General features: G+C 44.0%; 1 protein-coding gene across 2 annotated transcripts in view; it reads right to left on the bottom strand.

Moving 5' to 3' along the window:
* The window catches only part of sorcs3a (sortilin related VPS10 domain containing receptor 3a), a 314,356-nt gene that overhangs the window by 11,272 nt on the left and 279,037 nt on the right, over positions 1 to 24,047 (bottom strand). For both annotated transcript variants that reach the window (XM_070552119.1, XM_070552120.1), the window contains exons 20-24: positions 18,430 to 18,563; positions 16,953 to 17,076; positions 16,439 to 16,551; positions 4,577 to 4,708; positions 4,400 to 4,499 (exon numbers count right to left, since the gene is read on the bottom strand). In XM_070552119.1, the coding sequence (XP_070408220.1) occupies positions 4,400 to 4,499; positions 4,577 to 4,708; positions 16,439 to 16,551; positions 16,953 to 17,076; positions 18,430 to 18,563 (603 nt within the window). The remainder of the gene's footprint in view (positions 1 to 4,399; positions 4,500 to 4,576; positions 4,709 to 16,438; positions 16,552 to 16,952; positions 17,077 to 18,429; positions 18,564 to 24,047) is intronic.

Raw genomic sequence — 24,047 nt, 5'->3', positions numbered from 1 at the left:
GATTCCTTAACTTCTCAGTTCAACGAGCACTGCCTCTCCATTCTGGACAACATCTGTCCTGTCAGAACCAGATCAGGTCCTGCAGTGAACCCTACTCCCTGGTTTAATGACAGCCTTCGCAGCCTGAAGCGCCAATGCAGAAAAATTGAGCGCTTGTGGAAGAAAACCCATCTCCACGTCCATCTGCTGCACCTAAAGGATCTTCTGACATCCTTTAACTCTGCAGTCAGAGACGCCAGGGTTTCCTATTTCTCCAACCTGGTGTCCCAGAGCAAAGGGAACCCCAAGGTGCTGTTTAACACCATCAGCAGCATCGTGTCTCCTGCCTCTCCTACAGCCTCCATCCACTCTGTTGCAGACTGTGAGAACTTTCTGTCTTTCTTTGTGGACAAAGTCAATAAGGTTAGATCTAGCATCTCTCCTTCAGCCTTATCGCCGCCTCTCCCGACTCCAACCAGGCCCATCATCCTAGATAGCTTTGCTCCTGTTTCTTTGCCTGAGTTAACCAAACTAGTTAACTCTATGAAGACCTCTGCATGCCCCCTCCACATCTTACCCTCATCTTTGTTTAAAAGTGCTTTTCAGTCCATCGGTCCCAGCGTGCTCTCTATAATTAATGCTTCTCTGGTCTCTGGTCAGGTCCCTGCTTACTTTAAGAACGCTGTAATCCACCCGCTTCTTAAAAAACCGAGTCTCGACCCCTCTCTCCATAGCAGCTTCAGACCCATCTCTAAACCTCCGTTCATCTCCAAGATCTTGGAAAAGGTTGTGGCTAAACAACTCACAGCTGCTCTTGATGAACAGAACATCTATGATAGCTTCCAGTCAGGTTTTCGTAGAGCTCATTCTACTGAAGCAGCTCTTCTTAGGGTCTCCTGGTTCTGGTCTCTAGGGCCTTACATGGACAAGCACCATCTTACATTGGTGATCTTCTTAGTCCCTACACCCCCAGCAGGTCCCTGAGGTCCAGTGATCAAAGCCTACTGGTTGTGCAGCATCAGGCTAAAGGTCAAAGGTGACAGATCATCTGCTGCTGTGGCCCCCAGACTCTGGACCTCTCTCCCCCTGAGCCTGAGATCAGTGGACTCAGTGGTCTCCTTTAAAAAGCAGCTGAAGACTCACTTGTTCAAGCTGGCTTTTGTATGACCTTCTTCACCTCTCTCTCTTTATTCTGCTCTCCCACCTATTCCACCTTCCTCAGGATCCACTGATTTACCTCTTTCCTGTTCACTCTCTCTCTTCCTTAACATTTTTTTAATCACAATTGTCAATTTTTTGCTCATTTTAAATATATTTTAAAACATTTTCTAAATGCTTTTTAATATTTTTACATTTTTTGTTTTTGTGAAGCGCCTCGTGATTTTTATCTTGAGAGGCACTTTAGAAATGATATTTTTTCTTCTTAAATGTATAATACAAACAAAAACTAAAAGATCAGAGTGATTTAGGACATCTGAGGGTGCACACAGACCTTGTTTTTAAAAGCAATGCAGGAATTAATTGATGGTGTTTGGTGAGTAAAAGTATAAATATTTATTGTAGATTGATGTACTTTTGAAGAAATATTATAAATCGTGTGTTACATTTTGTAAGTAGATTGCTTCTTCTTAATGTAATTATTATTATTATTATTATTATTATTATTATTAATATTACTAGTAGCTCTCCCTTGCTCTGCCTCCAACATGCCTCCATCTAAATAGGATAGATTATCCAGAGTTATCTCTGTAGTTATGCTGCTATAGGCTTAGACTGCTGGAGGATACACTGACCACTTTTCACACTCTACTGCTTTCTTCTACAGTCTGCTCTTTAACTGTATTATTTTCTGCTATTTCAGCTGTTAACTTTATTTTCTCTCTAAGTGTTTTTCTCCCCAGAAGAAGCTACAACGATGTTCTGCTGAGCTGTGGTGGCCTCATGGAGGGGGCCATCGTGTGTGTGTGTGTGTGTGTGTGTGTGTGTGTGTGTGTGTGTGTGTCATGGAGGATGGCTGCTTATACTGAGCCAGGATTCTCTGAAGGTTTCTTCCTGTTAAAAGGGAGTTTTCCTCTCCACTGTCGCTAAATGCTTGCTTAGTATGAGGACTGCTGTAAAGTCACTGACACTAGTCAGTGACTCGATGCAGTTTGCTGGGTTCCTTATATGGAAACATTTTACTGACTGGCCTAATGACCTGACCTGTATTGGAATGTTTATTGTGTGAAGGTCCTCGAGACGACTCTTGTCGTGAATTGGCGCTTTATAAATACAATTGAAATGAATTGAGTAGTGGTAGTAGTAGTAATTGCATTCTTATTGTTGTAATAAATCAAGCAGTCTAACTGTATTAACATACATACAGTTCAGTTTAAAAAAGACATGATCTGATTGTAATTTTAAGCTTTATGATTTAAAGAGTTAATAAAAAACTAACTTGAATGACGAAAAAAAACTGCATTTGTCATCCACCACCACTCTGTAGAAATCACAGTTTACATAGAAACTACGTTATTAAGAGTTAATAAAAAGTCATTAAAATCCCATTGAGGTTATAATATTTGTGAGCATCCCACAGTGGCCCCGCTGGTGCCAGTCATTGTGAAGAATCCTTCACTCTCACAGTGGGGGTAGTTTTTGGACACTGACTACTGTGGGGCGTCCACAGAAATCACACTGAGGGACTAAACTGGGCAGACTGTTGGATTCCCTGTGTGGGCTGCCACCAACAGGGCTATGGTGGGCATTACTTGGGCAGATACTATGTGGGATGCCCTCGGAAATAAATGGTTAGCACACAAGTGCAAACATGGGGCTGGCTGATGGGATGGATTTGGGCAAATCCATTTGTGGGTTGCCCTTTAAATCTTAAAGGGTCCCTTGTGGGAAAGCACATATGAGCACCATTCATACACAAGATCCTTGTGTGTTAACTATGGGTAAGTGTGGGTTTGACCTGCCTTCACCAACCCAGACACTAAAGTCCACGGTGGGCCCAAACGGGCCGGTTCACTGGGAGGGTGATAGGTCAAACAAATGTCCAGAATGGGTCCGATGCGGGTCTGTTCTAAGTGCCCAGCATATACGCCATCCACACTACACGTATGGCTCCGCTCACTGTAAATACAACTGAAAAGGACACTGTAGTGCCGTGGCAGTGCTCCGCTCTGTTGCCTGACCTGGAGATGCCATCTTTCTGAAAGACCGCTCGCATCCTTCCAAAAACACATCTTTGGTTAGAAGCTTCCCAGCCAAACGATCTGACGTCATGCTCATTCTTAGTGATGTATCATGTTAGTTAGCTCTTGATTTTCACAAACAGGACTCTGCTTAGCTCACACAAGCCGCATGGTGGCGCAGTGGTTAGCACTGTCGCCTCGCAGCACGAAGGTTGCAGGTTGGAAACTCGGCTGCGGCCTTTCTGCGTGGAGTTGCGTGTTCTCCCCATGCATGCGTGGGTTTCCTCCGGGTACTCCGGTTTCCCCCACAGATCACAACACGCCCTATAGGTTATAAACTGTAAGTCGCTTTGGATAAAAGCGTCTGCCTAATGAATAAACATCAACATAAACCTAGCACGCATCCACTCTCTGGTTTCTACACGGCGTGTTCGTAATGCCCCGCCGGGGTTTTTCCTGCACATCAATGTACGTTTAGCAGTTTCAACAAGAGCACCCATAAGTAGGTCATACGATACACAGATATCCTCCTTGTGGATGCAGTTTGGACCAGAACATCTAATCGCATCGATATTGTTTCATATTAGAACCCAAATTGTTATTGTCTGTTTATTAGAGCTTTAGAATAAAGTTTTCAGAAAAAGTTTTGACTGGTTGCACCCCGATTGACCATCAACTCATTAAACTAGTCTCTATGTCTGTGAGGATGCTCAGTGACTAACATTTGTTTGGAGTCTTTCCAGCTTCAACCAGATTTCTCCGGTCCAGTTTTCCGTAAACCAGGAGCGACTGGACAGAGTTCAGCTTAACAACATTTAGCAACTCAACACTTTCTGCTTCTGCCCTCAAATCGTACCGAGTTCCTTCTCAAGGACTAAATAATCAACATAATTATCCTCAGTGTAACACTCATTTTGTGGCTGGATGGCTGTATAAGAAATGGAACAGATGTTCAGCTTTTGATGGCAGGCATAAAACATCGCTCATCTCAAGGAGCTCCACTTAAAATCCAACCCCTCCCACGCTCCCCGGCGTTCCGGGGACTCGGATGGAGGCTGGCTGAAAGGAATTTTAATTACCAGACCAAAGAAAAATTCTTGTTGTCAAAGCAGGCGTATTACTGTTGTGTTTCCCGATGCTCCCCGACCAGAAAATGCTAAAATGAATTAATGCCTGCCAGAAGATAATATTGTGTCTGACAACTTAATGACGGTATGGAAAGCCGAGAAAATGTTTCCTACCCAGTGTTAACTGTGTGTTATACACAATGACTCTGACTCCGGGTTTCAGCTCAAACTCCACCAGGTTCTGGTTCAGGGCCGTCACGATGACGCTGGAGGCCTGCGGAGCATTAGGACAGGACGTACATGTAAAAACAAACTAATCTAATGGTTTCTATAACAATCAGGCATATCCACCTTCTCCAGCTCTTCCTCACACTTTTTCCTGTCATCTGATTGGTTCTTGTTGGGTACCAGGAAGAGCTCTGCAGCTGTTGGAACTCCTGGAAACACGGCGACCAGAAGGTGCTCCTCGGGGAAGTCGGACACCTGCCACATTGCAACCAGATTTTATTAGACTGACCGAATCCTCCAGGCTCACGACTCAAGGCAGGGAAAATGCTGAAAACTGAGGATCAAATCAAATCAACTTTATTTATACAGCACTTTTCATACAAAAAAACAACAACTCAAAGTGTTTCACAGGTTAAAATGGCCCCATAGATCCCAGCCCCCCTCCCCAAGTATAAAACAACTGACAATTACGGTTCCCCTCCCGCACCCAACTTCCAAGGTGGGCTCACACACACACACACACACACACACACACACACACACACACACACACACACACACACACACACACACACACACACACACACGTGAACAACAGAGGAAACAACAGGCTGAGATCAGATGGGTCAGGTAATGAACGAGACATCATCAGCGGAGCCATCTGCCCTGACAGCAACAGATCCACGGCAGCAGCCAAGACACCGGCCCATGACGCCCAGTGGGGGAGGGCAGAAACCCCCCCACCAGTGCCCGGGCACTACCTGAGGAGCGCCCCGGCCGCCGCCGCCGACCACCGGCCCCAAGGCAGAGGGCTCCGCAGAGGAAACACTGGAGGATTAAAATATTTAACATGTAAATAACAAAATCTAATATGGATAAAAAGTAACTGATAAAAAGTGATTATAAAGATAGTAAAAGAAAACATAATCATGTAAAAACACTAAGATGTAGATAAAATAATAAATCAATTAAGAGATAAATAGGTATATATATATATATATATATATATATATATATATATATATATAAACAAATATGACAGGTGATAGACTAGATAAACAGTAATCAGTTAAAAGCTAAGCTAAAAGGTGGGTCTTGAGCCTGTTCTAAATCCTTCTGTAAGGGAATCACGTAGAAGTTAATTCTAGATGTAGCTAAAACAAATAAATAATTGAAGAGTGGCTTTAAGTATCTCGGAGTCTTGTTCACGAGTGAGGGGAAGATGGAGCGTGAGATCGACAGGCGGATTGGTGCTGCATCTGCAGCGATGCAGGCGTTGTACCGGTCTGTTGTGGCGAAGAGAGAGCTGAGCCAGAAGGCGAAGTTCTCCACTTACTGTTACTCCACGCACCCTCATAGGTTTACGAGATTTGGGTAGTGACCCAAAGTGCGAAATTGCGAATACAAGCGGCTGAAATGAGTTTTCTCCTCAGGGTGGCTGGGCTATTCCTTAGAGACAGGGTGAGAAGCTCGGCCCTCCGGGAGGGGCTCGGAGTAGACCTGCTGCTCCTCCACATCGAGAGGAGCCAGTTGAGGTGGCTCGGGCATCTGGTCAGGATGCCTCCTGGACGCCTCCCTGGTGAGGTTTTCTGGGCACGTCCAACCGGGAGGAGACCTAAAGGTAGACCCAGGACACGGTGGAGGGACTATGTCTCATGCATTGGAATCCCCTGGAGGAGCCGACCCAAGTGGCTGAGAAGTCCCAGTGACCCGACTCAGGCTGTATGACTAATGGATGGACGACTACAGTTTAAATTCTTGTTGTTTTCTGTATGAAATGAGAAAAATGATAACCTCTTTATGGAGTAGAAGCATCTAGTTGTGTATAATCTGTAACTACCAGAGTCACCTGGTTCCAGATGACTGAGAACCTTCAGCAGAACGTTCCGTTTAGGTGTTTTTATATAAACAACAGAAGTGCTGCTGCAGAAAAAGACCCACAAGCATGGCTGCCACCTGAGCACTTCATCTGTTTCATACAAACAATCAGATTTTATTTATTACCTGATGTTTGTGTGCAGAGGTGAAAAATGCTAAAAGCTTTAATTTTTCACTTCATTTGATTTTACTCCATTTAGTGGACATGCACAGCATCCTAAAAGCAACGTACATCGTTTTAGTGTCAGCGACCACAGCAGCTCCTCCGAGACACGCCTGGAGAGCGTTTCTCTGTTTGTTTTCTGTGAAGACTTCAGCTTTAAACAAGTTTACACAAGCCGAGGGAGGCTGACCCTCGGAGGCAATCGCTCTTAATTTCAGAGGCTGCCATGTTTTTATGTTTTCTCTATGGCCGGGGCAGACAATGGAGCCTGCACTGCCAAAGTACATCAATTATCCAGCACAGAAATCACTATTGGAGTACCAAAGTAGTGGACAAATGATAGCCATGGGCACGTCTCGCAATGAGAAAAGAAGTGGTGAAGGGAGTGATAAAGTGAAGCCAATGACAAACGAGGCAATAGCCCCTGAAAAAAATCAATCCCCTTGAACCATGTTTACACTCGGAGCAATCAGTCATTAGTTTAAACATATGGTGGGTTCATCTGGAGGGCTCCCTTTGTGATACACTCCAAGTTTAAAGATAGATACTGAAATCAGATGAGAATGAAACACAAAACGAGACGAGATCATCGGAGAGGGCAAGGTTACCGACAGCAGAGACGGCAGCCTTCAGGGGACAAAAGGGTAAAATAACAAGTCTGTTCTTCTCATGTGAGGGTGCGTTCATGGAGAAAACTGAACTAAATGCTAACAGTGAAAATCACGTTAACTAATAAACTCTAAGTCCAATTAAGGCTGGTTTAAAATTAGAATGTCTTTATTGTCAATTAGTGAATAAATGAAAATGAAATAACGCATCAGGTACGAGGTTATCATGCATCAGGTATGAGGTTATCATGCATCAGGTATGAGGTTATCATGCATCAGGTATGAGGTTATCGTGCATCAGGTATGAGGTTATCGTGCATCAGGTATGAGGTTATCGTGCATCAGGTATGAGGTTATCGTGCATCAGGTATGAGGTTATCATGCATCAGGTATGAGGTTATCATGCATCAGGTATGAGGTTATCATGCATCAGGTATGAGGTTATCATGCATCAGGTATGAGGTTATCATGCATCAGGTATGAGGTTATCATGTATCAGGTATGAGGTTATCGTGCATCAGGTATGAGGTTATCATGCATCAGGTATGAGGTTATCATGCATCAGGTATGAGGTTATCATGCATCAGGTATGAGGTTATCATGCATCAGGTATGAGGTTATCATGCATCAGGTATGAGGTTATCATGCATCAGGTATGAGGTTATCATGCATCAGGTATGAGGTTATCATGTATCAGGTATGAGGTTATCATGCATCAGGTATGAGGCTATCATGCATCAGGTATGAGGCTATCATGCATCAGGTATGAGGTTATCGTGCATCAGGTATGAGGTTATCATGTATCAGGTATGAGGTTATCGTGCATCAGGTATGAGGTTATCATGCATCAGGTATGAGGTTATCATGCATCAGGTATGAGGTTATCATGCATCAGGTATGAGGTTATCATGCATCAGGTATGAGGTTATCATGCATCAGGTATGAGGCTATCATGCATCAGGTATGAAGTTATCATGCATCAGGTATGAGGTTATCATGCATCAGGTATGAGGTTATCATGCATCAGGTATGAGGCTATCATGCATCAGGTATGAGGTTATCAAGCATCAGGTATGAGGTTATCATGCATCAGGTATGAGGCTATCATGCATCAGGTATGAGGTTATCATGCATCAGGTATGAGGTTATCATGCATCAGGTATGAGGTTATCATGCATCAGGTATGAGGTTATCATGCATCAGGTATGAGGCTATGATGCATCAGGTATGAGGTTATCATGCATCAGGCATGAGGCTATCATGCATCAGGTATGAGGCTATCATGCATCAGGTAAGAGGTTATCATGCATCAGGTATGAGGTTATCATGCATCAGGTATGAGGTTATCATGCATCAGCTATGAGGTTATCATGCATCAGGTATGAGGTTATCATGCATCAGGTATGAGGTTATCATGCATCAGGTATGAGGTTATCATGCATCAGGTATGAGGTTATCATGCATCAGGTATGAGGTTATCATGCATCAGGTATGAGGTTATCATGCATCAGGTATGAGGTTATCATGCATCAGGTATGAGGTTATCATGCATCAGGTATGAGGCTATCATGCATCAGGTATGAGGCTATCATGCATCAGGTATGAGGTTATCATGCATCAGGTATGAGGTTATCATGCATCAGGTATGAGGTTATCATGCATCAGGTATGAGGTTATCATGCATCAGGTATGAGGTTATCATGCATCAGGTATGAGGCTATCATGCATCAGGTATGAGGTTATCATGCATCAGGTATGAGGCTATCATGCATCAGGTATGAGGTTATCATGCATCAGGTATGAGGCTATCATGCATCAGGTATGAGGTTATCATGCATCAGGTATGAGGCTATCATGCATCAGGTATGAGGCTATCATGCATCAGGTATGAGGTTATCATGCATCAGGTATGAGGTTATCGTGCATCAGGTATGAGGCTATCATGCATCAGGTATGAGGTTATCATGCATCAGGTATGAGGCTATCATGCATCAGGTATGAGGTTGTCACCAAATCTCTGCAGTGGGGAACACAAAGGGATCTGTTGCCTGGATACAGCGCTGCTAATCCAGCCTGAACTTTACAGCGTTCACAATTAAAAACATAAACTCTAACAGAACGCCTAAATAAATAAATAATAAATGGGTTTAAAAAGAAGCTCAAAGGTCTTTTGCTTATTTTCTACATAAATGAAAAGACTGAATGAAGCAAAAACAGAAATGCACAAAAGAAACTCCAACAAGCGTCACCTGTGAAACTCTGAGTAACAACCTAACCCAACTGGAGGCGTCCAACACCATCTGATAACAACTAACCATGCGACTAAATGGGTTGTGCCGACATAACACACTCCTAAACAGCTTCCATCATTTATCATCTGAGCAGCGCTACTAAGCATTCCCGTCAAAGCTTTGATCTCTAATCATCACTTAGTAGGAAAATGACTCATTTCTTGTCTTTTGGGTCAAATCCTGAACAGCGTCGGAGCAGTCTGCCGACTCTGGAATGACGAGGTGTGGAAGAGTCTCATCTGTCTGTTAATCTGTGTTAAAGTGTTTATTTGTATATTATTATTATTATTTATATGCTAGCTGTGGCAGAGCGGTGGCTCAGAAATGCAAGAACAGGATTACATAAAACAATTACAGATGGAAGACAGAAAGGGAATGTCCGAATGCCCTACGTGACCAAGCCTTGTGGCACAAACACGTTATTTCAGCTAAAGGGGGACGTCAACAATGGTTTGTTGAGGAAAACACCAGGATGGATTTGTGATTTATGACAGTTTACATGCTGTAGCTGCAGTTTTTAGGGACACAGATCAGACTGGCGGATCAGGACCTTTGTTTGGGTGCTGCATGTAAACGAAGCGCTGGTCTGGTCTGGTCCTGTAAAACATTTTTAATGTAAATGGGGTTTTTAAATGTTGTGAGCCTAAGGGGCTGAAGTAGCTTGGGGTCTTGTTCAGGAGTGAGGGAATCCCCAGTGAGCCGTGGAGGATGGCTGCTTATACTGAGCCAGGATCCTCTGGAGGTTTCTTCCTGTTAAAAGGGAATGTCATCTGTCTCTCTCAGCTGTCCACTGAGGACGTCGAAGATGTGTGGGTATTTGGCCTGATGATCACTGGATTTCTTCTGATTGGAGTGGGAGGATATCTGGTTTTCCGAAAAATTGGGAGTATGGGAGCGATTGGAGGGCGACCCGCACCCACGGACGGCACCGTCCGGGCGGAGACCTCACAGACTGGGACGCTACTCGAGGTGAATCGTAAGCTGGACAATGTCTTAGCTGCGTTACCGGTGTTAGTGCGCAAAATAGATGTCATCTCGGAGAGGGTCACCGGACGGTGTGGAGATGTTTAATCACCCGAATTTGGCTTCCCTGAAGGACTGGAATGACCAGTTACAGACTGAAGGCAGAGGGAAAATTATCTCTGCCTGACCCAAACACAGTCTTGTTATCCTTATCTGACGCCATGCAGCCTTGAAGCTGCAAATAATCATCCCCCACGACGGAAGGAATGCAGACAGATGCTGTGGAACCCGTCCTAAAAAGAACGTTTACACCCGTAGAAACTCCAGTGAAGCTAGTCAAAACAAGCCAGTTTGTAGCCTTTTATCGCTTTTATTTAGTGGATTTGACAGTAAAATGGTTTCAGCTTGCTGCGTGGTCGGCTGCACCGAGAGACAAGGATGTAAACTCAACTCATTTTTCTTTTTAACCCTTTGATTCATAATAGTCACTACAGTGGACAGGTACTTAAAATTGTTATTCATTTGTTTTTGCTATTAAGCACAGCTGTTGAAGACTTTATTACATTTGAGCCCCTCCATTTGGACTTCAGTAAGCCAAGCCAACATATTTCATGCTCAGAATGCACGTTGTCCACTGAGGTGGACATGTAATAAATTATTTGTAAATTAAAAAATTTTACAAAAAATATTTGTTGAAATTTGTTTCATTCACACCTAAAGACAAATGAAAAAAATTGTTACAAAAATCATGGTTGAAGATCTCATAATTCATGCATCAAAGGGTTAATAACTTTGATGGGGACTGAGGACGGAGATGAACTGCAGCGTCAAGCGGACTAGCAGCCCTCAGGTATGCAGCGAGCATGTTTTTACCGGGTAAGATTAACGTTCATTTATTTCACGAGGAAGACAGGGACAGGGATAAATGTGACGTGTTTATACTGGTTATTGGTAATCCTGATGGACGGGTATTTCACCACGGAGGCTGCGCTCCGTCCACTGTAGTGTAAAGCGAGACAATTATTAACAATATTAAAGCTCCGATGTATGGTTACGTGTGTTAAAATGACGTTATTTATTTATTTATATGAGCGTCGGCATTCAGAGAGCTTCTCATTCCGGTGTGAGAGCAGCAGCGGGACCCGGTACCACCACCAGCAACAGAAGCTGGAGTAAAGTAAAACGTGAAAGTGAAGTAAAGTGAAACGCTGTTTATAACAATGTTATAAATCCAGAGGGGTGTGTTTAGGCAAAGTCAGCGACATGTTTATGTCGGTGAACAGCTGCAGAGAGAACGTAAGCTAACGCTGGTAAGCTAGTTAGCATACCGCTCTCTATGAGCCCCGCTAGATGCGCTACTTCTTCTGATAACTGAACTGGGCATGAAGTAGTTGAAGGAATGCTGGAGGAGTTTTGTTTTTGTTTTGATCGTAAAAACAATTTCTGCCTCTACTTTTCCCTTTGTTGAACTGACCTGTATTGGAATGTTTATTATGTGAAGAGCCTTGAGACGACGCTTGTCGTGATTTGGCGCTTTATAAATAAACTTGAAAAGTGAAAAAGATCGCTGGGCGGATTGGTGCTGCGTCGGCAGTGATGCAGCGTTTTACCGAACTGTCATGGTGAAGAGAGAGCTGAGCCGGAGGGCGAAGATCTTGATTTTCCAGTCGATCTACGTTGCTACCCTCACCTATGGTCACGAGCTTTGGGTAGAACGAGATTGCAAGTGGCCAAAATAAGTTTTCGCCACAGGGTGGCTGGGCTCTTCCTTAGAGACGGGGTGAAAGTCCCAGAGGGGCTCGATGTAGACCCGCTACTCCTCCGCATCAAGGGGAACCAGTGGAGGGGGCTCGGGCATCTGATAGGGATGCCTGCCTGGTGAGGTTTTCTGGAAGGTCCAACTGGAAGGAGACCTAAAGGGAGAGCCAGGACACGCCGGAGGGTCTTTGTTTCATGACTGGCCAGGGAACACCTTAGGATTCACCTGGAGGAGCTGGCCAAGTGGCTGGGGAGAGGGAAGTCTGGGCCTCCTCGCTTCAGCTGCTGACCCCACAAGGAGAATGGATGGATTGGTTTTTAAATATTATCGTTTCGTCATTCTCAGGCACTGGAGGAAGTCGTCTTGAATTTCTTTTGTCATATATGTTCATCCAGCGCTAATTTTCTGAGTGTGGTTCAGATCCAGTTCCTGGGATTTCTTTTGCCGACACAGAACCAGAACTGGGCAAACACATGACCACACTTTTGACTTCTGGTGATAAAATAAGTTCAGGTTTTAACATTATTTCTTGAAAACTCCTCATCTTAACCTCAGTAAGATCGTGGGGAGCTCCAGCAGTCATTAGGAGAGAGGCGGAGCTACACCTGGACAGGTTTCCAGTAATCACAGAATTATAATACTGATGTTGGAGGCGAGGAACTAAGGTTTCAGTGTGTTTTCATGGTGAACGCAATAAGAAGTGGTTGTGTGGTGGAGCTGTGGGGGAGTGCCCACTCTGGGGGAGGGTGGTTATTAAATGTGGAGGTGAAAATGTGGGGGGGTAGCTGAAGATGGATAGGCTCCATTAACATGTGCTGAGGAGCTGAAGGGAGGCCAGGTGAAGCAAACAGTCGTGACCCGAAAGATTGCGTATCCATGTGACGCGGAGCCGCTCCGCCGTTAATCGGACCTCGACTTTAATTGTAAGTTCTTCCGTCTCTCATCTCCTGCTTCATCTCCGGGGAGTCGTTTGCTGTGCTGGAAGGTTATCAGCTGGGGACGAGCGTCCAACTGAAGCAGGAGAGCTCAAGCTTAACAAAGCGGAGGAAAAATAAACCCTCCTGTCAACACTTGGACAATCTGTTGGTCTGGAAATGAACCTGATGCCAGCAGCAGACGGCAGGTCTGATATCAGGCGCTGACAGGATATTGTCAGAGGATAAAAACAAACAAAAGCCACAGCTCAGCCACCAGTGCAATATAATAAAAACACATTTTCCCCGAGGTTTTCTTCAGGTATTTCACTTTAGAAAGGACTGGTGTTTGTAAAGCAACCCAAGGAAGAAAGAATGGAGAACGCTGCAGAGAAACGGATGTGTTGACTCGTTCCAGCTGGCATCAGCTGGTGATAAGTGATGATTATTAATGAGGCGTCATTTGTGGGGTCAGCTTAAGCCCAACTTAAGTACCCACTCAGCATCTTGTTGGGCGCTGACTGGTCTGAACAGCGTTCATGAGCTAAATGCACACGTGTAGCTAACGGCTAGCAATGTTTACACGTTTATTTGCACAAGGTGCAGGAAGTAGATTAGTGGAATGAGTTCTTTGGGCTGTGGGGTAATTAAGGAGCTCAGCGTCCACTAGAGGCTGGCTCCAGAAGACCAAGTTCCCGTTGACTCTCATGGAGGAATAATTAGGGGCGTGTCCATTTGACTGACAGGTGTCAGATTAGCCGGCAGCACTAGCGTCAGACCCCCCCACCCCCGCTTGCTCCAGGGAAGGCCACAGCCTTGGCCTCGTGTTAAGAGGTTCACCGCCAACCTCCCTTAGCTTCGGTTAGCTCAGTTAGCTCGTAGCCACATCGTCTCAAATATTGTTGGGTGTCAGTCATCTGGCCCCACCCTCTCAGCTCCGCTCTCAGCTCCATTTCTGTATTTTTTGAGAGTGAGGACACGGTTAAAATGGCGGAGGTGCAAACCACCCACTGAGCTCAAGTCCAGCTCTTCAGAAACCTTGGGGTGAGGGCGCAGAGGGTTTGACCACCTTGTATTTACAGCCATTCAGATGAACGTGCCGGGGCCCGTAAGACACCAGCTCTCCAGGCCTTTCCTCACAGAAATTCATCCAGGTTTATTTGTGGTTCCACCAAAGAATTAAAATGCAAATCCTTTTTTTTAATCCATTTGATTTCCCAGATCTTTCAGACACGTTTCCTATTCAGACCCAGTCGTGGTTGCTGCTTTTTACAACATCATAACTACAGTACTCTTTTGACATGACCTGCTTTAAGATAAGTTTATTTTTCATGCATTTTTCATACACAGACGTATAATCAGAAGCAGCGCTGAAACTTTGCATGCAACTCTAAAATAACCCGGCTGATGTACAATGAAGTTCTCCCCATTAAATTGCAGTCATTTCCTCCTCTTGCACCTATTTCTCCATCCTAATGAGATACCTGTGCAGCAGCACAACAGAGCAGACAGACGCCGGGCTTTGAACACAGTCACAGCAGTCAAGTGTAGGTGGAAACTAGAACGTAAGGAACGCTGCAGAGTTGACATGATACAGTTTGTATTGTTCAGAAAATTACAGCAGGAGATGTCTGCAGGCTCTCGGCTCTCAGCCGACGCTCAAAGCAACAACGCTTTATTGATTATTAAAATCACAACACAGTTGTTGCTAGCACATGAAAATGAGTTTGTTATATCAAAATGTCAGAATTAAAATCTTTCTGTAACAAATATAAATAAAAACAACTCAGTCTTGAGCTGTCATGTGAAACATGGTGTCACTTAATCCATTTTATGATAAAAATTTTTAAAATTATTTGCTTCTAAGTTGATTGTAAAAGACTAAACTGCTACTTTTACCGGCACCTGGAAAAAGAATAAAGAGGAACTTGCAGTGGTCCCTAGCAGGAATGAATGCATTGAAAGCCACACTGTAGGGGAAAAAAAGCTCTGGTGCGCCTGTTTCACTTCATGGTTTTTGGACAGCTCACTTCTGATTGGCCACCAGCAGCACGACTCTACCGCTGACTCTGTTTGCTTTGCTCTTGATGTTTCATCTCCACAAATAACACAAGCCTGAAGGAGTTCTGCTGTGTGGTGGAAATGCTAATGCTAACGGTTAGCTTCCACTGGCCGAGATGTCCTCTGCTGATTCCTAGATGCTAAACTAACAACAGCCGTCCCTGTCGCTATTCAAGATGGGCGAGTTCATGAATGTTCACTGACTGTCGGGCTTTTCAAGTCCTAGAGTTTTACTGCCTATCTTTGACCAAAGCTAATGCAGGAGATACGTGTAGGAGACTCATGTCATGTTCAGCCTGCATGAAAAACTGAGACCAATTATTTTCAAAACTAATAAGTAAAAAATGGTTTCCCAGTGAAGGACCTCTTTAAAGTTACGTTATTTATCAGGATTTAATAGGAGATCTTTAAAAAATGTTAATGTGAAAATAATTTACAGGAAAGCGTCTCTGGAAAGTAATTTTTCATGTAACTCGTTTGAATATTAGCTTAAAATACTAAAACATCAGTCTTAGAGGTTTAGACAACAATTAGTTTTATATTTAGGATTAATCAAACGCCGGGTGGTGTAAAATGAGCCGCTCTCAGTTAGGCATGCAGGATGAAAGAACAGGAAAAGGTAAGAAGCTGGAGCTGGAGGTCAGGAAGGTCGCTCAGAAGATCCTTTTCTTTCATTTTCAAATACCTGCAGCTGCAGCTCAGTCTGCTGCGGAGATGGCTTCGAGCACGGCCATCAACTTCAGCGAGCTATTCATGAGCTGTGAATGGGAGGAAGAGTAGCACTTAACAATGATAGGCGAGCTTCCCCCACACACACTCGGAGCACTTTAACCCCTCCCACGAGCGAGTGCGTGCGGTCGCATTAGACACACTGGCAGCCATCATTACTCTTAGGTCTCCGCCAAAACCCCCGTGCACAAAGTTCTGAGATAATTTTATCGGAGACTTTTGAAATTAAAGAACGGGAGCCATCATGAAGTCATCTAGGGAGCGAAGGAAGGCAGAGGCGTCTTCACACCTGTCTGAAGATGAATCCGGGGGTGGCCCGAGGGCATTATCTCACCGCATCGGTGGGTTTGGAGTATTGGGCAGGAGGGGGGTAAGGGAGATAATTGTATAAGCTGAGACAGACAGACAGACAGACAGACAGAGAGACAGACAGACAGACAGACAGACAGACAGACAGGAAGCAGTGTGAGGCAGACGGACAGACAGACAGACAGACAGACAGACAGACAGACAGGAAGCAGTGTGAGGCAGACAGACAGACAGACAGACAGACAGACAGACAGACAGACAGGAAGCAGTGTGAGGCAGACGGACCAAGGCGAGAATGAAAATCACTCACTCGAAGAAGAGCCTTCTTAATTACTCTCCCCACATCCTGCCTCCACTCGGGAATGTCGGGGTTGAACTCGTCCAGATTCGGGGAGAAAGATAAAAGTAGAGATTTGAAGAATTCTGTGGAGGCGAATCGGAGGGAGAATCATCCATTAATCCAGACCTAGTGGAGGTCATTATTCTCAGCGCGATGTGCCAGCTGTCATTTTACTCAGGCTGAGTGTTCAGGTAGTTAACGCTTGATAAAAAGAAGAGGCTTCCTCTTACTCCAAGACTTCCCCTTGGATAAATGTTCCAGATGCACTTCTGGATGACTAGAACCTGTCACGTCTGCTCCCATCTATCCTCCGCTAATAAATCAGAGCATTTTACAGATTTCTGCTGCTGGATCCTTTCACAATAAATTAAGATTTTTATTTCAGTTTCTAACTGTAATGTGACAAATTCCTCTCAGTCATTTTTATAGGAGAGTAAAAAAAGTGAGGAAGAAACTTCTCGGAGCAGAGTGAAGAAGCGCTGACCCTTCACCACCAGGCTCCTGGTATCCTGCAGGATGCTGCTGCCGGCGGACACTTGGACGGTGATGGTGTGAACGCCCTCGCTCGTGAAGGTGTGTGAAATGCTCCCATCCAGCGTTATCACCGGCTGCAGGCACAAAGATAAAACGTCACGTCAAGCTCCTGGTAGAAGAGCCCTAACCCTAACCCTAACCGGTCACTGGCCATCACCATTTACAGGACATCAGCTTTAAGGTGCACTCTGAGAGGTGAAACTATAACATTCAGATCCAGTCACCGTGAACGTCCCATTCGTGATGACTGGATCCTGATCCATCCTCTACCCCCCCCCCCCCCCCCCCCCCCCCCCCCACACACACACACACACACACACACGTGCGTACAAACCTTTATTGACCCTTTGCACTGACGTCACCTAATCACGTGGGTTCACCATGCTGGACGGCTAAATCATGTAAACAGTGAGCGACACGAGTACTAAACAAAGCGGAAAGTGGAGCCTGAAATTATTTTTGCGATCAAAACAAAAACTAAACTCCTCCAGCATTCCTTCAACTAGTTCTTCAACTAGCTAAAAACATGCTAGCTGCAAATCTGAGGCCTGCTAGTCCGCTTGATGCGGCAGTTCATCTGCGTCCTCAGTCTCCATCAAAGTTATTAAAAAAACAAAACGAGTTGAGTTTACGTCCTCGTCTGTTAGTGCAGCCGACCACGCAGCAAGCTCAAATAAACGCGATAAAAGGCTACAAACTGGCTTGTTTTGACTACCTTCACTTAAGTTTCAACGGGTGTAAACGGTCTTTTTGCCGTCCATCATGGCGAAGGCGGCGGTCACATGAGTGGCGTGACATCACGTGCAAAGGGTCAATAGGGAGCCTAGGTCTCCTCCCTTTCTGGTCGGCTCATAGCTTGCCAAAAATTAAGATGTTGTTGACTCATTTAGTTTCAAAAAGCTGATCCATTGCTTAACATCATCATAACTCCGGTCACGTCACTTATGGGCTATACCCAATAATGCTCGACTCGTCAACAAGACTTTCCAATACGAATGGACTTCTGTTAGAACCAACTTCGGTGTGGTTTCACGTCTTCCAAGTGAGCAGGGCTGAAAACGCCATGCCAGAGTACTGTTGGTCACTGATTGGCTAGGGGGTGGAGTCACGCACACTCTCCTGTACTTAGTTTTGGTTCTCTGCTTTCATCCCTGGTTCAAAACCTTTGGATTAACAGTTGTTTCCAGGTCGATTTGTGGACGTTGATTTTTAAGGATATTTAAATGTAAGCTGAGGTGTTGGACGGGTAAAACTAGTCGAAACAAGAAAACTGTAAACATCTGACAGAAGAAGCTGTGGTGATTTGGTAGAAAGAAGGTAACTAAAGCACAGTTTTGACACAAAAGAGTCGTCCTACAACATCTGAGTCTAGAATCCTTCATTTCAGGCCAATCTCTGGCTTTCTGCGGTTCCCTAAACCAGTTTACCTCTGTGTTGTTGCCAAGCCACCAGAAGTAGGTGACGGTGCGTGATTGGCTGGGAAGGACCACCGCGCTGATGTTCACCTCCTTGTTTCTAATGATCACAAAGGGAGCGAGAAGCTGGACGTGCTCCACCGGACCTGCAGAAAGAACCACAGATACCGCTGACCTCTGAGTTTACTTCTCATGCACACACGGAAACATCACGCGCACGTGGAGCTGAGAGGCTGAACACTTCAGATCTCTTCAATTTGATTTGACAGCAGTCGTAGTCGGTTTTCCTTCTGCACCTGAGGTGGAACAGTAAATAATCCAGAGGTGTGAATTCAGCTGTGACTCTCCCGTGTGTGTAAACTCTGCTGTAAACCTTCACACTGTCCAGGTTATTTCTCTTCATCTTGTCAAGTGCATTCTGGGACACGATCCACACCGTAAGACGAGGATGAATAAGTAAGAAAAATGGGGGAGATGGAAACATTTTGGGAACAAATATCAAATCAGCTTCCAGAAAAGATGAACTCAGAGACAGGAGGGTTTAAGGTGCGTTAACCTGCCGTGATGAATGGCAATTCTGCTCCGTTTCCAAACATTTATATTTATTCTACCTGTTTTCTGTGGAGCTTAAAAGGACAGGAAGGAATTAGATTACCTTGTTTGAAACAGAAAATGGCAAACGAACCCAGAAAAATGTAATGATGAGACAGTTTGTTCAGTTTAGTGAATTTTCATGCAGAAACACTTAAATCTTTTTAATTAGACTGGTGGAGCATAATGCTGGCAGATGAAGTAAGTTTATCTTATGAATAAAAGACGTAGGACAGTGTAACGTCACAAAATGGCCTACTTTTCAGATTCCTCGTGCCAAATGCACAGGGAGGTCAACTTACCCTGGCTTTGCCACGTTCTACTGTATCTCTCCCTGACAGGAGTCTGAGAGTCTGCACAAAGGCTCTTTAATCAGATGACTTCATCAGCTGAGCGCAGCTTCATCAGATAATAAAGATGAACAGTAGCGTTCCTTTCCCCAAGGCCCTTCACAAGAGAACTGTTTTAGATAAATCTTTATTCCCAGAGAAAAGAAGATTTCATAATTAATCAGTTTATAATTCTAAATAATCATTGACGAAAGAAGATTTTATGATTAAAAATCATTACATATTGCCATGTATGATTAAGCAATGAAATGTTCATGAATCTGTATTCAGTGTTGAAGTTCCTACTCTGTTTATCCGCGGGCAGCAGAGAACGTTGTTATGCAGATGATGTTCTACTCTTTCTCCAGAATTCTCAATCCTCTCTCTCCCAAGCAATAGAACTGATAAACTCTTTCTCAAGAGTTTCAGATTACTCTGTAAACTGGTTAAAATCCACAGTTCTACCAATTAATTTCTCTTTCGTCAATTTGCTTAATACACAATTGGACTCAGGGAATATCACATACCTGGGAATTAATGTCTCTCCCAAGTTGGCAGATCCAACCAAACTAAACTACACCCAATGACAACCAGCGCCTAACAGCAACCAGCAGGTCTAAACATAGCCAGGAGGTAATGTGGCTACATGTTGTATTAATCCAGCTAGTTTAAATCACGTATTATACCCTCAGAATTGCTACAGACCTCCCAGCAGGTTAAACTTATTTGGGTCATCAGTTTCACACTTTTCATTCTGTGAAAGCTTCCAGCTGAGTTGGTCTGAGATGCAGAACCACTCTGTGAAAGTTCATGTTTTCAGCTCACAGCGGTAGAGAAGCTGCAGCTGGGAGGTGAGTGAAGGGAAGCAAACACTCACGCTCAGCCTCTCCAGTGGGGTATCGACTTTTACTTGAAACCACTTTTAATTACTTTTATTTTAAACTTCTGCTCGAATTTTTGAAGTGGCTAAATATAAATGCAAACAAACAGAACATGGTCAGTAACATGCAGCAGTTTATGATGCCAAACGCAGTATTTCCTAATGAAAAGGACACATAATAATAATTGATTTGATTTATATGAAGCTTTTCTCGGCACTCCAAGTGCTTTCATTATTCATGCATCACTGCTGGTGATGGTAAGCTACTACATAGCTACAGCTGCCCTGAGGTGGTCTGAAGGAGGCAAGGCTCTTATTTCGCCCCACCGGCCCTTCTGACCACCACCAACGTAGGCAATTTGAATAACCTGGCAGGAGTTGGGATCGATGCCGCAATCCTTCGATTACTGGGCAACCTGCTCTACCTCCCGAGATAATGCTGCCCCTCGTTTTATGATTTTTCCTCTTAATGGTGGATCACGGAACACGAACACCAAAGCAACATCTAGTGTGTGGAGGTTTTAGTTGCAATGGCAGAACAAAGTTTCCAGCCATCAGGATACCAGGTTCGTTGCCGATGTATGACTTATTTTTATGGGGTCCATCTTCACCTAAACTCACTCTGGATTTAGATCTTTTATGGTTGTTTCTTTTCTCAGAAGGATAACAACATCTTCTGGGCTAAGAAGCAGCTGCTTGACTTGCAGAGTCCACAGTTTTCTACAGTGCCAGCCTCACTGTGCCGAGTGGACTGTTTACTTTATTTGGCAACCCTCTGTGGTGCCCTCTACTGGCTAAAAGATGTAAACATGAAGCCAGTTTTGTTCCCGTCAAATTAAATACATGATCATTTTAAAAATTAAAATATAGCTTTTAAAAGAAACATAGCACCTTCATTCTGCACACATCTAAACGACCCGTGGAGGTGTTCATTCTTTTAAATATAGCTTTTTATTAAATTGTTCCAGATTCAACCTTTAAGTTACAATAGTTCTATGGTTGATACCAAACATGTTAATGAGGGTATTTGCACTAAATCCCTCTCACATAAAATGATTTCAGCAGCTTTATCCTTGGCATTTTCAGTACTTTCCAGAATGAGCCATTACAGGGATCTGTCACTTTAAGAAAACAAGCGGAAGCTGGCCACGCCCACATATCCCATGCTTGGCTGTATGGGGAGCCTAAGTCACACGGAGAAAAAAAGGGAAAATGGCTGTAAGTTCAGCAAACTTCAAATCCTTCCTTCAGGAGGAAAGAACCACCAAAAATCTGGCCATGTGGTAAGTAGCAGCTACGCTAGGGGAGGGGAGATTCTGTGGTGATGTCACATATGCAACATGCCGACGTCTGGTTCGAAGTCATGCTAATTACGAACTTTTACAAGCTGATAAATCTCAAAGTACGTGACTGGCGTGGTCGAAACACCTGTCATTAGTTTTCATTTAAATTGATGTACAGCATAAGTGTGATCCAGGGCGCTAGGCAACGCCGATTAGAAATAGCTCTTTTAGCGCTGTTGACTTGCATTCATTTTTTCGGAGGGAGATAATGACTTAGGCTTCCTATGGTGTCTGAGCTGCTCCTCACCAAGGCTGCTGCTCGCTCTCATCCTCTTTAACTAGAACTAATCTCTATCCTGTGTGTGTGTGTGTGTGTGTGTGTGTGTGCGTGTGTGTGTGTGTGTGTGTGTGTGTGTGCGTGCACGTGTGGGTGGCTGTATTTTTTGGCGCTTCTCCCTGAGTGTCTCACGCCGTGAGACTAACGCAGAAGAAGCGGCTGCAGTCACACCTGTAATCTCACCGAGCACGCTCACTCACGAGGGTAAAAGGTTAAATTTAAGGTTGATTGAACAAATCAGTGAAACAATAACACAACACAGAGACAATTTAACACTTACTGAAAGCAGCTTGTATAATTCCCAGAGTGTTAAAACTATTTTATTGTAGTCTGAGCGGCGCTGCGAAGCATGACAATCGTGTAATTTGTTGTGTTTGCTGCTGAGGAAAAGCTGCTCTGCTTTGAAATCAGCTGCTGTTCTAGATCTTTGTTCTGATGAAACTTTGATTAACCGCGGTGGCCCAAAAGGCCCTCCTCGCAGTTTGTTTATCTCCTGGAAAAACATTTCATATGAGTTTTTGGAAAGAGTTTCTCCCTAAAGTTGTTTTTATCGCTGCCAGTGTAGGACATAACCGCGTGTACCAATGTTTTAGTTTTAAGTGTTTCCAGATGTCTCAGCATCAGGAACAATGTGGTGAATCCTCTGAAGACCAGACGATGATACATGTGCAGGCCAGATTTAATACCTCCGTAGGGGAAGCGAGTTAAAAAAATAAAATAAAACGACAGAAGAAATGTGGCTAATGTATGTGAAGATGAAAGCTTCTCATTGTAACGGTGAAAAATAGCTCAGAGGTGTTAATTTGTCTGTGTGGTTTTCTCAAAAATGGGTTAATCTGTTGCTATTTTGTGTTTAACAAAGTTTTTTTTATGTTTTTTTTTTTCATTTATGGAGGCGAATCAGAGAGCAGCTGTAAATGGATTTAACAAACTTCTGATGTCAGGTACTAACGTGTCCATTAATCAAAGAAACATAAGGTGTTTTCTTGGTTTGATGCAACCTTGATGCATTTCACACTTTATTTCTGATAGTTGTTTACTGGTGAATTTAAAGGTAAACAAACATAAACATACCTACCATATCAATCTCTTTTAAAAGCAGCATGCCAGCAGACCGAAGCGCTTCACAGAGAACAGACACCCAAAAAAATGGTAAAATGAAAAGATTGCAGTAACATAAACAGAACGCAAAATCAAGTAAACCGTAAAAAAAAAGTTAAAACAAATAAAAACCAAGACAGAGAATCAAATCAGCACATGTCATAGGCCATAATACCAAAACCAGAGACAGGGCACAGGATAGAATAAAAACATACACAACAGGAGAGGCTCACCAACCGAAGGGTGATGTGCTTTTGAACGGGGTTCATACTGAACTGTCTCACAGATCAAAGGAGTGTGTTCCAAAGTTTGGCTTCCCATGAGATTCGTAATGCTTTTTAGGAATGTAGAGTGGAAGGTGGAGGGGAGGTAGGGGGTGAGAAGCTCAGACAGGAAGGAGGAAGTTTGACTGTTGAGAGATTTGTAGACAAGGGTTACAACTTTGAACTGCACCTGGTAGTGCACTGGGAGCCATGGTGGGTGTGATGTGGCATCGTTTGTGAGAAATTCTCAGGAATCCTTCTGCATCATTCTGAACTGTCTATTCATGTTTGAGGGAGGATATGTTATACTTATGAGGACCAAGGTAGCGTAGTTTTGTGGTGATAAATACGTGGTGTCTTTAGGATGGGTTTGAAATATGTCAGACTGCAAATTTGGAAGACTCGAGGTTTTACAATTGCATTTATTTGCGAGGACATTGTCAAATCAACATCTAGTTTGACCCCAAAGCTGGTGACCCGGGGTGTGAGGTTTAGGGAGGGAGAGAGGAAGCAGCCGATGTGTACAGATTGTCTTTTGGGTTAAAGATAATTGCCTCTGCCTTCTTGTCGCTGAGCCGAAGGAAACTGGAAACAAACTCCTGAGAGACAGTTGAGAAGCAGGTGAGTAGAGCTAGCTTGATTTAGAGTCAAATAAATCTGACAGCATAAAGGTGGTAATGCATGCCATGTTTAGCTAACCTCTTGCCCAATGGGAGGACGCAGAATGAAAAAGAGCGGACCCAGAATCGAAGCCTGTGGCACTCCCCCAGGAGCAGAATCATGGGAATAATTTTCACTAATTCTGGAAGTTTGATGACTGATGTGAATTTCTTCCTCTTGGTGAGA

This window comes from Nothobranchius furzeri, chromosome 6 (assembly GCF_043380555.1).
Source record: "Nothobranchius furzeri strain GRZ-AD chromosome 6, NfurGRZ-RIMD1, whole genome shotgun sequence".
NCBI lineage: Eukaryota > Metazoa > Chordata > Actinopteri > Cyprinodontiformes > Nothobranchiidae > Nothobranchius > Nothobranchius furzeri.
The sequence above is the reverse complement of the archived record's forward strand: the minus strand, read 5'-3'. Positions and strand labels throughout refer to the sequence as shown.